Below are 17,112 nucleotides of genomic sequence, written 5' to 3'. Positions count from 1 at the left end.
AACCTCGATGTCCAGATGTTGATGCTACACCATGGTAAACATGCCCCCGTCCCAACTATTTTGAGACCTGTAGCAGGCATCACATTTCAAATGAGCTCATTTTGTGCATAAAATTGTAAAATGTCTCAGTTTAAACATTTGTTTTGTTATCTATGTTCTATTGTGAATAAAAATATAGACTCATGTGATTTGAAAGTCTTTTAGTTTTCATTTTATTCAAATTTAAAAAATGTCCCAACATTTCCAGAATATTGTAACAATGCCTTGGAAAAAAACAAAACCCATAAAGCAAACCCAAATAGAAAATTGTTATTGAATAAGCATGTGTCTTGTTCTGTGTCCTAAACTCCTGAAACATTGATGTCTCATATTTTAGAGCAGTCAATGCAATTTGGGAAAGAAATCAATTAAATAAATTAATAATATTCAACATATCCTAGTTTTTTACAGAAAACATTCAGATGTAACCCCCTTTATTATCGTTAACATTTTCTTAAGTAACTAATTTAATTACACATTTTTCCTAAGTAGCTGTTACTGTTTATTTTGTAATTAAATTATAAATAATTAGTTACTCCCCAACACTGGTAATGAAGAAATGAAAGTGGGCTTTTATGGTTTAGTTTGTAGTTGATGATAGGGGTGTAACGATACCCTCATGTCACGATTCGATACATATCATGATACTGAACTCACGATATGATATTATTGTGATACTCCAAAACATATGGTAAAAGCATAACAAAAAATGCACTGTTGATTAAAATGCTAAATTTGGTATTACATTGGGGGTGGAAATGAATAGGTTTGGACTTGGTGCTGTTAACCCAATGCACAGGATAATGGTGACAACAGAATAAAAGTATTCATGATTCTAACGATGAAACTATTTTGATGAATATGTTTGCACTCTGTCACTGACTAGATATGTTTAAAATAATGTAGGCCACTTTTTACTGGTAACATTTGGCATTATCAGGACTCACAAATATTCCCCCATTTCATTATTATACATTCAATTCAACATTATATATAATAGTTTAATGTAGTACTGACACAAAAACTTTTCAAACACAGTAATTTTCATTTTGGGTGAACTATTCACCACATATATTGTCACTATCCATGATACATATTGTTGCATTTTAGTATTGCGATATATTGTGACTCAATATATTGTTACACCCCTAGTTGATGATGATACGCCTATATTGAATTAAATTAGCTTTAAACTTCCACATTCCTGTGGTTATGAAATCAATCTCGGCATTGCCAAATGTCATTATTGCAATAATGTGTGAATAATATCTCAGTTGATTAAGAAGATACAGTAACACAAATAATGGAAATGGATACATTGTAGAATTTGTATTTTATTTTTTGCATTATGTACATATATACATGCGTATATGCAGTAGAACAATAGAATAGAACCAGTAACAATTTTATATACAGCTGCTCCCAGCAAGTTTCAGTCTGCAAGTTTTCAAGTAGTAGTTGTGGACGGCAACAAACCGCCCCTCAAAGCCTCTGTTAAAAAACAAAGAAAAAGAAAGAAAACAATATTTAAACAGCAAAGACAGTGAGTTTTAAAACAATTAATGACATCATTTTGGTGTTATGTATTCATTGTATGGAAAAGAGCAGCATGAAGATTCTTCAAAACATCTCCTTTTGTGTTCCATGGAAAGAAACTCCTATGAAATGTAAATGTGTAAATCATATCTTTTATCTGTAGTAATAAACATACTGTTAATGTAGTGATCTGCTGAGGCAAAGCGCTATTCCCCATCTGTATGTTGTCATCATGGATCACTCCCTCTAGAAAGCCTGAGTTGAGATAGCCTTCACCGGTATGGCATTCGTCATCCTCATTGTCCACGCCCACACTGAACGCCTCCCTCATCCTCCCAGGAAATAGACAGTCCAGTAGCACCACCACCAAACCAATCACAGTGCACAGCATACCTGAAAATCCATAACCACCACAAATTAAATCATGTTTTATAGTATTTTATATGCTTTCAAGAAGCTTTCCAATAAGGAGCATTTACCCGTAGCCAAAGCGATCCAGAAGGAATGGCTGTAGTCTGTCCTTAAGGACTCTGCACCTATACTGAAGTCACATTGGGGCACGTTGTATATAGTTGAGAAGGAAGCCATGGAGAAGAAGATGAAAGCAGCCGTGGCTATCATCATGTAGCCGGCATAGAGGATGACAGGCATTGAGAAGAGGATGTTGGCCACCAGCCAGCAGCAAAAAGCCGTCCTGTGGGAGAAGGCCATTCTTTACTTTAGCTTGTTTGCATATGTTGAATAGGACGGAGTTTCTTTACACTACTGTAAGAGATTGGTGGTGACTGTGTGTTGGTTTACCACAGATTGGCTGAGGCGAAACGGCCTGAGTATCTGTACTGGTAGATGAGCCCGCAAGCGCTGGTGCGTGTGAACTTCTCAGCGATGTAAAGGATCGGGTTGGGAAGACCACGCTCGAGCGCGTCACCGTACTGCTCATCCACGTTGCTCGACCACCTGAAGATCTCGTTGTAGTTAATTGTCTCGTTTATCTGCGATACTGGCTCGCCTGTTGGAACAGACGTCAAAATTGGAGATTTGTGGCTCTAAAAAGTGGACCAAAAATGTCAAGGACTCATCTTGTTCACCTTTGAGTGTGATGTTTATTCCATAAAGGCCCACATGCAGTCCCACCTCAGCGGACACCACTGCGTTACTGAAGGATTTGTAGGTGGCGTTGGCCTTGACTCTGGCTTCAGCCCAGTCTCCAGTAAAATTCAGTGCTGAAGCGGACAAGAAGAGTTTAGCATGAATGAAAATGTAGGCTATGTTATATAAGTTTAGCAGATCTTATATAATGAAATGAGATAACAGGACTTAAAGGAACATTTATTTCTATTGTTCCAGCTGAATATTCTTACTCACATTTAAAAACTGTATGAATGTCATTGCATTACATAACAAAGCCAAGAGGCATTCAATTGAATCACCTTGACCTTTGTTAAAAGTCATTAAAAAATTGACAAAGTTCAGAGAAAAGCTTTAGCAGCATTTTGGTTTCTAATGCAAAGCAATTCACGCATTGTAACACGCATTGTAGATTTTGAGGCCCACATCTATAGCAACAACTACTAGATTTCCTAACTTACTTATTAAAAAATACTTGAAATACTCACCAACTAAAACAACTCCAATAAATAAACTAATGATTATCCTGAACATCCAGAACAGTCTCTGAAAAAGAGGACATTTTATTTTAATATTCTTTTTTTTTTTTTTTCGAAGAAATTGAAACATATAAAAAGAGATGATGTAAAATACTCATATAATAAAACTTAATAAAAAATAAAACATCAGGTTTACAAATAAAGTTTTTAAAAAAGTCACCTAAATTGACAAAAAAAAAAAAAAGTAGTCTATTGGTGTTATACAGACACTGAGATTTTAAAACTAATCTTTAGGTTTAGGGAAATAATTTTCCCAAAACATTCACATATTATGTTAAAAAAAATGTAAAGTAAGAAATACTTTAAATAATATGAAATAGCTAGCCTATTCATTTGACAACTCAGGTGAATTCAAGGTTCAAGGAAGCATCTTTTACCAACAAAGCCTATTTGTCATTTCATAAAATAGAATAATCCTCTCACATCCTTCATTTATCGTTTTCCCTTATTATAAAGCTGTAGTAGATGCATTGTTATTGTAATTTTCTAGAAAAATGTATCCAAGTCACTCACCGATTTGCCACGTATTCCTGGTAGAATGAGGATGAAACTGACAGCCAGAACCGAGAAAACCAGGATAACGACCAGCAGGCTGATGTCGACGATGAACGGGCTTCTTTGTAGCGGGTAGAACGGGTAAATGCCATCGTAGAAAGTCATCTTCCCCCAACAGGCGAGAACTAAAGCTGAAAGCAGGACAGTGTTGGCCAGAGGCTCGGTTACCTGAAGATTGCAGATAACAGTCTTGTGTGCGAATTATGCAGTGACTTTCAAAGGTGTCGAAATTTTAAGTCGCTATATTGAAGTACGTACCAGTACCCGTCGTTTTTGGTCTGTGTTCTAGAAAAATTCGCAATCGTCAACTATTTTTTTTAGTGATTTGGTAAGTGTTAAATTATGTTTTTTATTGAAATATCGTCCGAAAATAATCCTGACAGAAGCGCTCGAGCAGCCCGCTTTGGTTACCTCAGTTCGCAAGCAATTTTTCTGCTAACAAAAACACGTTCTAAGAATGTTTTGCTAACGTTCGAATTAAGTAATAATAGTTATTTTTAATGTTCTCTGAACGTTCCAGTTTTTAAGTTTTAAAAAACGTTAGAGAACGTTCCATTCGATTATTTTGCAAACAGCTATGGGAACGTCTAATGTTTAGAGAATATTCGACTAGCTTTAACATTAAAAAAACAGATGAACGTTCAACTAACACGTTTCAGGAAAACAAACTCTCCATGAAAGATGTATAAAAATTATTATTTATTAAATAGACCTACCAGATAACTTTAAAAGAACGTTATGTTAACGTACGTTCCGAGAGAACCTTCCCAGAACGTTATCCAAAGTTCTGAGAACGTTCACTGTTAGCTCGCTGGGTGAAAATATTCTCACGTTTCTTTTCTAACTGTAGCGGTAAAAATTAGTTAAACAATGTTGAAACAAATACTTGTAGTAAAAAACAGAGAGAGAGCGAGAAATGTAAGCTACTTTCAAGACTTAATAAATTTGTGACTTTCAGAAGGATTTAAACTAATTACGGGGTCAAAACCTCCTCCTCACATTCTCGCACATAAATTTCCGTTTTTAAAACAACTGTGCAATTACTTAAATTACAAATATGGCCTACAACAGAAAACGCTACTCATATAACATCCCGTTATAGTACTACCACTCAGGTAGGTCCAGGTAAGCGCACCTTTTGATTACAATAAATCAAAAGACATCGGATAGCCATTCTCAAAGTCTGATAGGATTAGATGCCGCCTGATAGACATTTCCAAATCTCCACAATGCTGCAATGCAACTCACCTGCGGACGCAACGAGAGCCGTAAAACAACACAGGGAAATATGTGTCCTGGAAATAAGATGATCCGGTCGGCGCTCATCTTTTAAACGATCGCGCTTCCTAATAACAGCTTTGATTTGCATTGATTGGTATTTCCAGATAAGGTGTCAACCGCTCATGACCAGCCCTTCATCATAAACTCGAGCGAGAAACAGTCAGGTGTGGACGTGGGTCGGACTCTCATTCCGTCACTCTGACTCTTCCTTTTATTTTCGCTGCTATTCGATCTACTGCGGACAGGCGAGTTCTGCTCTTCCGTAAAGACAGGTGTGACTTTGTTTTCCATTTAATTGCCTTAATATTTGTTCTAAGGCTGTGTCATTCTTAAATGAAAGCTGTGCCTACTTTTACACTCAGCAGTAAGTGTTTTCTCCAGTCTGAAGTGAAGAGCTCTTGCTTAGGCAAAGAGGTGCTTCATTGGTTTGCAAGAATGGCTTTGAGACTCTGGAGGACTTTAACTGCTCTGACTGTTCTCTGTCTAGCTGTTGGTGAGTCTATATCTATCTATCTATCTATCTATCTATCTATCTATCTATCTATCTATCTATCTATCTATCTATCTGTCTGTCTATCTATCTATCTATCTATCTATCTATCTATCTATCTATCTATCTATCTATCTATCTATCTATCTATCTATCTATCTATCTATCTATCTATCTATCTATCTATCTAATCTTGCATCACTCTATTAATATTTTTTATCCTTTTGTGTACTTTTTTATCCTATATGTGTACTGCTAAAAATTAAACACTGTATTCACAGTGTTTATATGAAAATAGTGCTTTGTGCTTCAAAGTTAATAAAAAAAAATCCCCCTATTTTGCAATAAGTGGTATAAAAAAGTTTCATTGTCACAAATGAGCTTTTTTTTGCAGAATGTTGCATATTTTGTCTTCATTTTACACTGTCCATAACTACTTGTATTAGTATAACTATAGTTGTATTAAATTTTTTTGGTAAGTTAGATTTTAAAAAGTCCTAGGTATATTTTAAGACCATCTTGAATGTGCGTGCAGTACTGTGAGTCATCATATAATGTTTGTTTAATGACTTAAGTTAAGTTATTATAAGATAAGTTAAGATAAGTTATTATAGTGTTGCCAAACTCCCTTTGATCTTGAACCAAACAGGTGCAAATTCTGCCATTACCTGGGAAGTTCAAAGGTATGATGGGTGGTACAATAATTTGGCATATCATGATCGCGGGGCTACAGGTCAGTGTATTTGTTCTTCTTTTATGCTTTTTCACAAAAATATAAGAATTTTTGGTAACACTTTACCCTTTACATGACCCCTTCATAATCATGACATGACACATGAATATGAAGGAGTTTTTTTGCATGTTTATGACAACTGTCATTAAGTGTCATTCACTCAATTATGTCATTTTTAATGCAAAGATGACATTGTTTGAGATTTCTTGACATAAACCAATACATCATAACCTGTCAGTGACTTTTTCATGAAAACTTGACATTACCAAGACAACACAACCTGTCATAAACATGACATAGCAAATTAATTATCAAACTTAAGAAACTCCTTTGCTTTATGGGTTAACATTACATTACATTATTTTGGTAACACTTCAGTATAGGGAACACATATATAAACGATTAACTATGACTTTCCCCTCAATAAACTCCTAATTTACTGCTTATTAATAGTAAGTTAATTGTTAAGTTTAGGTATTGGGTAGGATTAAGAATGTAGAATAAGGCATTAATATGTGCTTAACTATTCATGATGCTGTTATAAAATTATTAACAGAGTATTGTCACTTAATGACATTTTAATGACAAATTAAATTTGTACCACTGTAGTTGAGCTCAAGATACATATTCATGACACTATTATAATGGCCTCATGTCAAAACCAGCCACATGACAGTTTAATGTAATGTTAACTTATAAAGCTAAATAATGTCAAGTTTTCATAACAAAGACATCACAATGTCATTTTTGCATTAAAAATGACATAATTGAGTGAATGACACTTAATGACAGTTGTCATAAACATGCATAAAACCTCCTTCATATTCATGTGTCATGTCATGATTATGAAGGGGTCATGTCAGTTTAATGCACACCCCTTCAAGTAAAGTGTTACCAATTTTTTTTTCTTCTAAATATCTGGATGTTGCCCCTACAGATGCACCTCTGGTCCGTTTCTCGCCGGCGCAGTACAAAGATGGAGTTTATCTGCCCCAACAGGAACCGCACCTGCCCAACCCCCGGCGGATAAGCAACACGGCCATGAGTGGCCAATCCGGTCTCCTGTCCTACAAGAACAGAACTGTTCTCTCTGTGGCCTTCGGTGAGTGTCTTTTTGAGTGTCTCATTTAAACTAGGTGCAGCCTGTTGAGTGAGATGCAGCCAGCCCTTTAATTACAGTTTCAAGAAATTTTCAGGAAGATTCCATTTAGGAAAAGGCATCCTGATTTAATTCACCTTAAAATATGGATGCTTGTTTCCGCCATGGAATAAAAAAATTAAAAAGGTAATTGCGACACAATAACTGGCAATTGTGAGTTTCTGACTTTTTTTGTCACAGTTGAGCGTTTACTTTATATCTCACCATTCTGACTTTTTTCTTGCAATTGACCCTTCGCAAAGACCCGCCCCCATTAGTTACTGTTGCTTTGTCCGACAAGCTATGGCGCTGTCACGCCACACAGAGTGAAAAATACAAAGAGGACACTGACAACACGTCGACAGACAAGACAGAGCAGGATACTGACGATATTAAACAAAGTCCCAGCTTTCAAACTGTGTCATTTTTTAATTAAATTCGAACAATAAAAAATGCTTTGTGGCTCTTTAATGTGTCGTGACAGATCGCTGTAGCTCCTCCGCTCATGCGGCTCGGGAACCAATCATCTCTTCCTACTAGTTAATTTATAGGATCAAATAAACATGAATGAATATGAGAAGTTTGTTGTTTCAAACGCTTAAAGATATGAGTACACACCATTTTTCAAGTTCAAGTCCACCAAGGTTTATCTTCTAACTCCTGACTGCTTTGTCGGACAAAATGGAGGATTTGGCGTTATGATTGGTTAGATTGAAGAGTTGGGAGTTTATATCTCACAATTCAGACTTTTTTCTCGCAATTGGGAGTTTATATCTCACCATTCTGACTTTTTTCTCGCAACTGCGAGTTTATATCTCACCATTCTGACTTTTTTCTCGCAATTGGGAGTTTATATCTCACCATTCTGACTTTTTTCTCGCAATTGGGAGTTTATATCTCACCATTCTGACTTTTTTCTCGCAACTGCGAGTTTATATCTCACCATTCTGACTTTTTTATCTCAATTGCGAGTTTATATCTCACCATTCTGTCTTTTTTCTCGCAATTGGGAGTTTATATCTCACCATTCTGACTTTTTTCTTGCAACTGCGAGTTTATATCTCACAATTCTGTCTTTTTTCTCGCAATTGGGAGTTTATATCTCAACATTCTGACTTTTTTATCTCAATTGCGAGTTTATATCTCACAATTCTGTCTTTTTTCTCGCAATTGGGAGTTTATATCTCACCATTCTGACTTTTTTCTCGCAATTGCGAGTTTATATCTCACAATTCTGTCTTTTTTCTCGCAATTGGGAGTTTATATCTCACCATTCTGACTTTTTTCTCGCAATTGGGAGTTTATATCTCACCATTCTGACTTTTTTCTTGCAACTGCGAGTTTATATCTCACCATTCTGACTTTTTTCTCGCAATTGCGAGTTTATATCTCACAATTCTGTCTTTTTTCTCGCAATTGGGAGTTTATATCTCACAATTCTGTCTTTTTTCTCGCAATTGGGAGTTTATATCTCACCATTCTGACTTTTTTCTCGCAATTGGGAGTTTATATCTCACCATTCTGACTTTTTTCTTGCAACTGCGAGTTTATATCTCACCATTCTGACTTTTTTCTCGCAATTGCGAGTTTATATCTCACAATTCTGTCTTTTTTCTCGCAATTGGGAGTTTATATCTCACCATTCTGACTTTTTTCTTGCAACTGCGAGTTTATATCTCACAATTCTGTCTTTTTTCTCGCAATTGGGAGTTTATATCTCACCATTCTGACTTTTTTATCTCAATTGCGAGTTTATATCTCACAATTCTGTCTTTTTTCTCGCAACTGCGAGTTTATATCTCACCATTCTGACTTTTTTCTCGCAATTGGGAGTTTATATCTCACCATTCTGACTTTTTTCTTGCAACTGCGAGTTTATATCTCACCATTCTGACTTTTTTCTCGCAATTGTGAGTTTATATCTCACCATTCTGACTTTTTTATCTCAATTGCGAGTTTATATCTCACAATTCTGACTTTTTTCTCGCAATTGGGAGTTTATATCTCACCATTCTGACTTTTTTCTCGCAACTGCGAGTTTATATCTCACCATTCTGACTTTTTTCTCGCAATTACGAGTTTATATCTCACAATTCTGACTTTTTTCTCGCAATTGGGAGTTTATATCTCACCATTCTGACTTTTTTCTCGCAATTGGGAGTTTATATCTCACCATTCTGACTTTTTTCTCGCAATTGGGTGTTTATATCTCACCATTCTTACTTTTTTCTCGCAATTGCAAGTTTATATCCAAATAGAGCCATATAGCCCGATGGTATAGAAGAACATTTTACATTCAACAAAGAACATTTTATTACTTAAAACAACATCTATGCACTGGTGCTATTAAGAATTAAGCGTGTTATAGAGTTCTTCAAGGATTTCACAGTGAGACATTTTCGTTGCTTCAAAAGATGTTTTCCTGGTATTGAAAAGGTCAAAGATAATTTGATTTCTCATGATGACCACTTATTACTAAATTAGGTCACCATGTGTGGGCTGAGATCTCAGAATCCCATAGGCCTGGTTGCCCACCTGAGTTCATGCATATTGAAGTCCCAAAAGATGATCCCATCTTTGTCTCCAACTCTTCACAACCGGTCCTGCTCCGGTTCCAGAGAGCAGAGTGGGACCCGAGCTCGGGCCAAAGTCCCAACAATCCCCGTACACAGGTGCACATGTTGTCACAGTAGACTGTAAGAGATTTGGAATGGACCTGTTGAGTTTTTGATCTACCCATAATTCATTTCAGGTGAATCACGTGACAGCGTGGATAGATGGCAGCTCCATCTATGGATCCTCCAGCTCCTGGTCTGATGCCTTGAGAACGTTTTCCGACGGACTCTTGGCTTCAGGCTCCTCACAGGACATGCCCAGGCGTAGCAGCAGCGGTTACCTCATGTGGAGTGCGCCGGACCCCAGCGATAGTCCCGGCTCACAGGAACTCTATGGTAAGAAATGGAACTGCTACTTTTGAAGTTGTAGTACATTCATTCAGTGGCATGCACCGATCTTCATGGGGGCAGGGGAAAATTTGGTTCTGGGGTGGGGGGGTTGGTCCCCCTCGGTAGAAATCGCAATCTGGGGGGCAGGAGAAATGGGAACGCGGAGACACCGCGATGCGACCACAAAGGGCACTTTCACTATCATGATTAAAGGGACAGGGGCTCAAGACCCGTGCATGCCACTGCATTCATTTATCACCACATGACGAGTAGTTGCATGCCTAATCAGAAAAGTTTAGTTTAGTCAGGCTTTCTAGTTACATCCCTTACAAAAATGTACCTCAAAAATACTATAGCTACTACTATTTTAGTAGTACTTATAGTATCATTTATTTTAATAAATTATAAATTAATATAGGGTCTCATGCGAAGACTGTGAAAAGCTTTCAGAATATTTGCCCATTCATTCATTCATTCATTCATTCATTCATTCATTCATTCATTCATTCATTCATTCATTCATTCTAAAATAATTATGTAAATGGAATAATTAATTTGTTTATTTATTTATCTATCCATTTATCCAATAATTTATTATAGATAAATATTTAAAATAGAATAATTATTAAAATTATTAAACTTATTTAAAATAAATAATTATTTAAAATAGATAAATAAATAACATATTTATTTATTTATAATTAATGAATGAATTATTTTTTAATTAATGTATTTATCAAGTTATTAGATAGATAGATAAATAGATAGATAGATAGGTTTATATATTTATATATTGTTAATTTATTTATACAAAGAAAAAGAAACAACACATAAATGGATAATAAAAATCAATTTATTCATTTATTAATAAATATATAAATTAATATTTTATTTATTTATTTATTTATTTATTTATTTATTTATGAATAATTAGATAAATAAATAAACAGTAAATACATTTATTTATTATATAACTAAATGAATGAATGAATGATTAAACAAATAATAAATACCAGAGTTTTATTGTTGTATCTGTGACTATAGTAATTATCATATTTTAGAAGTCACTTTGGTTACTGTGGTAAATTTTTGTAAGGGATTCATGTAGCATTTTGAAACTTTTTGCCCTTAATCTAGTCTGTAACCAGGTTTAATCCCTTTACATTAGCATGTGTCCACTAACAATGTGTGGGTGTTTTGTTCCTGTAAAAAAAATTACGTAACAGGTATGGCATGTAAAATACTCTGAATAAACCACAGCTATTACTTAACTTGTATGTGATATCAAGTGACTATCATTTTTTAAAAATAATTTTCAATATATGTATATTTACCACTTGTAAATGGCTGCATACCTTGCAAAAAAAAAAAAAAAATGAAGCAATAAAGTACAAGAGGACAGTGTGAAGTGACTTCAACCCCTTTAGTTGTAGTACTGTATTTTCACAATATTGTATGTTTTTATTACTATTTTTATTCTGTTATGAATACCCCTTAATAAAGTGTTATTTTATTACCAAGTGCATTGCAAGACGCTCATGAAAATGTTACACACGTTGTGGTTTTCAAGTGCTCGTTTTGTGTGTTCTCAGAGTTTGGGAATGCCTGGGCCAATGAGAACATCTTTTCAGTCACCGAAGGAATTATTTGGTTTCGTTACCATAATTACTTGGCCTCCAAACTGAAAAAGGAACACCCCTCTTGGTCAGATGAAGAGCTTTTCCAAAATGCTCGAAAGAGGGTTATTGCCACATTTCAGGTAAAGCAAACAGTCCTCAATTACTGACTCACTTCATGTAAGAGCACAGGTGCCAATTTGGAGGGATGTACCGCAATATCCTTCACTTCACATTTCCTCTGAACACTAGTGTATGAATCTAGTGATATTAGTCTAGATTTCTGAATGTGTATTTTTTTTGTCTTTCTTCAGAAAATAACGTTCTATGAGTGGCTTCCGGCCTATCTAGGAACAGAAGTGACTTCCTATCCAGGTGAGAGGTGTGTGTGTGTGTGTGTGTGTGTGTGTGTGTGTGTGTGTGTGTGTGTGTGTGTGTGTGTGTGTGTTTGTATGTGCACATGCTTAAGTAATCTGTGGTTTGTCTCAGTCTCAGACAACACACCTACTGAAAGTCACACTAGAATTTGAGTTCCACTCACTCATATATCATATTAAAGTTCCCCTCTTATGTGTTTTCAGATATTATCTTTTATGTAGTGTGTAATGTGAATGTAAAAGGTTTGCAAAGTTTCAAAAATCAAAGTGCTCAAAAACGTATTGTTTTCCAAAAGAAAGAACCAAACTGTCTGAAACGAGTCGCCAGTAATTCCAGTCTTACTTCCTGCATGAACCTGCGTAGGCTTGTAACAAATTTGCATATGGTTTTCAGACCAATCACAACAGACTGAGCCATCTGACCAATCAGAGCAGAGCAGACCAAGTACAACAGACCGGGCCATCTGTAACGTTATTACATTTTCAACACACAGAATGTATCATATATGATAAACAGAGCTGCGTTACCTCATACTCATGACCGGAAAAGCGGAAGCGGCGCCGGCGACTGTGTCATAATAAAAGTTCAGCTGCTCGCGAGGCGTATGTTGTGCAATCTCTCCAGCGGTCTCGTTCAGCTCCCACAACACTCGGCCCTGCTCTGCTTCATACTGTAATAACGTTAATAATCGCATCCAAGAACATGATTTCTTCCCGAGTCCACCGGATGTGATGTGAAGACCACATGTCCCAAGATTCGGTGCTCAAAGTTGGCATCATCAAGCTATGCCTTTGTTTTGAATAGTCCTCTAGCAGACATAAATCTTACATATTGCACCTTTAAGAGAAAATTAAAGGTGCCGTAGAACGTCTTTTAAAAAGATGTAATATAAGTCTAAGGTGTCCCCTGAATGTGTCTGAAGTTTCAGCTCAAAATACCCCATAGATTTGTTTTTATTAATTTTTTTAACTGCCTATTTTGGGGCATCATTAACTATGCACCGATTCAGGCTGCGCGGCCCCTTTAAATCACGCGCTCCCTGCCCTCACGAGCTCTCAATTATAAGTGCAATTATACAGTGCATAAACAAAGTTCACACAGCTAATATAACCCTCAAATGGGTCTTTACAAGATGTTCGTCATGCATGCGTCGGCTCATGTGAGTATATTTATTTGGATGTTTACATTTGTTTCTGAATGAGTTTGATAGTGCTCCGTGGCTAAAGCTAGCATTACACACTGTTGGAGAGATTTATAAAGAATGAAGTTGTGTTTATGAATTATACAGACTGCAAGTGTTTAAAAATGAAAATAGCGATGGCTCTTGTCTCTGTGAATACAGTAACAAACGATGGTAACTTTAACCATATTTAACAGTACATAAGCAACATGCTAACGAAACATTTAGGAAGACAATTTGCAAATATCACTAAAAATATCATGATATCATGGATCATATCAGTTATTATTGCTCCATCTGACATTTTTCACTGTTGTTCTTGCTTGCTTACCTAGTCTGATGATTCAGCTGTGCACAGATCCAGACATTAATACTGGCTGCCCTTGTCTAATGCTTGAACATGAGCTGGCATATGCAAATATTGGGGTCATACATATTAATGATCCCGACTGTTACGTAACAGTCGGTGTTATGTTGAGATTCGCCTGTTTTCCGGAGGTCTTTTAAACAAATGAGATTTATATAAGAAGGAGGAAGCAATGGAGTTTGAAACTCAACTTATGTCATTTCCATGTACTGAACTCTTGTTATTCAACTATGCCGAGGTAAATTCAATTTTTGATTCTAGGGCACCTTTAAAGTTTTATGGCATGTAATTCTTCTCCACTCAAGCAGATGGGAGTACTATACTTTTATTCCTAATACCTACCTGTGGATGTTGGCAAGATAGCATTAATATCCTGATATTTAATATCCACAGGTTGAATAGAATATTCCACTTTACTATTATTTATAAAAGGATTGTGGTGTATCGAACAAAATGAACTGTGGCTGGTCACTTCACATGTCGGTTAGACGTCTCTTCCTGTGTTTAATGGGTGGTTCGAGGGCAGAATATCCTGCAAACGGAGCAGACTTTATGCCGCAAGTCAAAAGGATGGCTAATTTGTGGTCTGTTAAAATATCTCTTACGGTGTGCAGTCATTACAGGTTAACAGATGCCAAGCATGTCATTTCTGCTGAGTGAAGTATTGCAGTGCAGTAACTTAACTTAATGTTACTGTATGTGACTGTAAACTCATTATAAATTCATGAGCTCTACTTCAGTTATATCACTCATTTAATTTCATTTTGGTTTCATTTTTGTTTTTTGAGAACAAACGTGGCTGGTGAAAAATATACTGAATAATATTAGCTAGTAACAGAATATATAATATAAGCTGAATCACGCAGCACTGCTCTGGTTCTGTCTTTCTGCAGGTTATCAGAAACATGTTGATCCAGGGATCTCTGCTGAGTTTGAAGCCGCTGCTGTGAGGTTTGAACTGACTCTTGTGCCACCTGGTGTATATAAAAGGTACATTTCTCAATTAATCGCTTGTAAAACGCAGTTTTTAGTTAAAAGCCTTTTAAATGTTTTGAAGTAAAAATTATTGTTTGTTACAAACCACTGTCAATAGTAATATTGAAGTATTTATGTTAAAATCTTAAGTATTACATTTACTTACACTGTTTTGTAAAGTTTGAGGTTTTTGAAAGAAGTCTCTTCTGTTTGCCAAAGGCTGCATTTATTTGATCAAAATACAGTAAAATCAGTAATATTTTGAAATATATAAAAAACTGTTTTCTATTTGAATATATTTTAAAATGTAATTCATTCCTGTGATCAAAGCTGAATTTTCAGCATCATTACTCCACGTCACATGATCCTTCAGAAATCATTTTAATATGCTGATTTGCTGCTTAAGAAACATTTCTTATTATTATCAATGTTGAAAACAGTTGTGCTGCTTAAAATGTTTATTTCCAGGATTTATCAATGAATAGAAAGTACTAAAGAACAACATTTGTTTGCAGATTAATGCAGATTAATTGCTGAATAAAAGTCATTTTAAAAACTTTTGAATGGAAATATACACATAAAATCCTCAATTGTACCTGAAATGGTGTTGAAATGCGATTTTTGGGATTCAGAAACAGGACGTGTCACTACAAAAGTGCTGTGAACAACGATGCAAGTAAATATCCTGGCCTGCGTTTATGCAACTCCTTCTGGAACCGAAATGTGAGTCATAACAGACGGGGTTTGGTTTGGATTATGTGACCATATAATTAAAATTTCATACATGGTGGCTTTGTCTCAAGGGATTTCTTTATTATATATTGTATAATTTATTTATTTATGAATCTAATTAAAACAATTTTTGTTTAGAAATGATTGTTTAGAAATTATTTTAATTAAAATGATTAAATAATTTATAATATATCATTAAGTTATATTTTATAAAAAGTTGTATATGTTCTAGAATCCAAACCTGCAGTCCAGTCAGGATGTAGATGAGCTAATAATGGGCATGGCCTCTCAGATCGCCGAGCGAGAGGACAACATCATTGTCGAGGATTTGAGAGGTTTGTTTTTCGTTTGATTCATTTAAAGGGTTAGTTCACCCAAAAATTAAAATAATGTCATTAATTACTCACCCCCATGTCGTTTTACACCCGTAAGGCCTTCGTTTCAGAACACAAATTAAGATATTTTTGATGAAATCCGATGGCTCAGTGAGGCCTCCATAGACAGCAAAACTTCTCAAAAAAGATCCAGAAAGGGACTCAAAACATATTTAAAACAGTTCATGTGAGTACAGTGGTTCAATCTTTATATTATAAAGTGACGAGAATATTTTTTGTGTGCCAAAAAACCGAAATAACGACTTTTCACCGAAATCTAGTGATGGCCGATTTCAAAACAGTGCTTCAGAGCTTTTGCTTTGAATCAGCGGTTCGGAGCGGCAAAGTCACGTGATTTCAGCAGTTTGACACGCGATCCAAATCACTGATTTGAAACAAAAGATTCGAAGCAGTGTTTTGAAATCGGCCATCGCTAGATGTCTGTGAAAAGTCGTTATTTAGTTTTTTTGGTTCACAAAATATATTCTAGTCGCTTTATAATATAAAGATTGAACCACTGAACTGTTTTAAATATGTTTTGAGTACCTTTCTGGATCTTGAGAAGTTTTGCTGTCTATGGAGGCCTCACTGAGCTATCGGATTTCATCAAAAATATCTTAATTTGTTTTCTGAAACGAAGGCCTTACGGGTGTAAAACGACATGAGGGTGAGTAATTAATGACATTATTTTAATTTTTGGGTGAACTTTCCCTTTAAAGTCAGCATGAAATGGAAGTTTTGATAGTATTTTATTCCCTATTGTGACGTTTATCCGAGTGAAACAGCTTCTCGAACAAGAAAAATGTAGGGTGGGGCTTAATTTTGTCTGTCAGGAGTTGATTGGATGGTTGTGGTTTGCTATTGGTGGATCTCATGTGAGTGACAGGTTGCCCCGCCCTCACGCCAGTAAACACATCATCAGAGAAGAGATGTCGCTGCAAGAGGGAGGGGAAGTTATTTGGATTAAAGATTATAAAGGCATATTAGCTTAAAAAAATGATGTGCATGGATAAATCATTTATAATAAATACCGCATTCCATAAAAAAATTGTCCATTTTGATTGTGCTTGACATCAAGAAGATCTATTCTTAATTTATATTCTCTA

The 17,112-nt window shown here is 35.6% G+C and overlaps 2 protein-coding genes across 3 annotated transcripts in view; one reads left to right on the top strand and one right to left on the bottom strand.

Moving 5' to 3' along the window:
* Nucleotides 1-1,521: 1,521 nt before the first annotated feature.
* On the bottom strand, nt 1,522-3,902 carry duox2 (dual oxidase 2). Its single transcript, XM_067379317.1, has 7 exons — nt 3,756-3,902; nt 3,192-3,249; nt 2,664-2,798; nt 2,377-2,584; nt 2,055-2,269; nt 1,751-1,968; nt 1,522-1,530 (listed from the first exon to the last, which is right to left on the bottom strand). The coding sequence occupies exons 1-7, from the start codon at nt 3,900-3,902 to the stop codon at nt 1,522-1,524; spliced, it is 990 nt and encodes a 329-aa protein (XP_067235418.1).
* A 1,448-nt stretch (nt 3,903-5,350) lies between these two features.
* The window catches only part of duox (dual oxidase), a 35,145-nt gene continuing 23,383 nt past the window's right edge, over nt 5,351-17,112 (top strand). Inside the window, exons 1-10 of one of the 2 annotated variants that reach the window (XM_067379549.1) lie at nt 5,351-5,571; nt 6,218-6,301; nt 7,239-7,403; nt 9,924-10,111; nt 10,192-10,390; nt 11,977-12,143; nt 12,315-12,375; nt 14,819-14,915; nt 15,533-15,623; nt 15,865-15,967. In XM_067379549.1, the coding sequence (XP_067235650.1) occupies nt 5,412-5,571; nt 6,218-6,301; nt 7,239-7,403; nt 9,924-10,111; nt 10,192-10,390; nt 11,977-12,143; nt 12,315-12,375; nt 14,819-14,915; nt 15,533-15,623; nt 15,865-15,967 (1,315 nt within the window). In that variant the 5' untranslated portion in view covers nt 5,351-5,411. Of the gene's footprint in view, nt 5,572-6,217; nt 6,302-7,238; nt 7,404-9,923; nt 10,112-10,173; nt 10,391-11,976; nt 12,144-12,314; nt 12,376-14,818; nt 14,916-15,532; nt 15,624-15,864; nt 15,968-17,112 lie in introns of those variants that run through there. The other variant, XM_067379548.1, reaches the window with a different exon arrangement.

This window comes from Chanodichthys erythropterus, chromosome 24 (genome assembly GCF_024489055.1).
Source record: "Chanodichthys erythropterus isolate Z2021 chromosome 24, ASM2448905v1, whole genome shotgun sequence".
Taxonomy (NCBI): Eukaryota; Metazoa; Chordata; class Actinopteri; order Cypriniformes; family Xenocyprididae; genus Chanodichthys; species Chanodichthys erythropterus.
The sequence above is the reverse complement of the archived record's forward strand: the minus strand, read 5'-3'. Positions and strand labels throughout refer to the sequence as shown.

Bases quoted from the DNA above. Each gene is read 5' to 3' on its own strand.
- duox2 (XM_067379317.1), bottom strand. From the start codon at position 3,902: ATGACTTTCTACGATGGCATTTACCCGTTCTACCCGCTACAAAGAAGC. The intron at 2,799-3,191 runs GTGAGTATTTCA...TGTCCGCTTCAG, and splicing joins TATTGGAGTTGTTTTAGTTG to CACTGAATTTTACTGGAGAC. The intron at 2,585-2,663 runs GTGAACAAGATG...CTGTTCCAACAG, and splicing joins AATAAACATCACACTCAAAG to GCGAGCCAGTATCGCAGATA.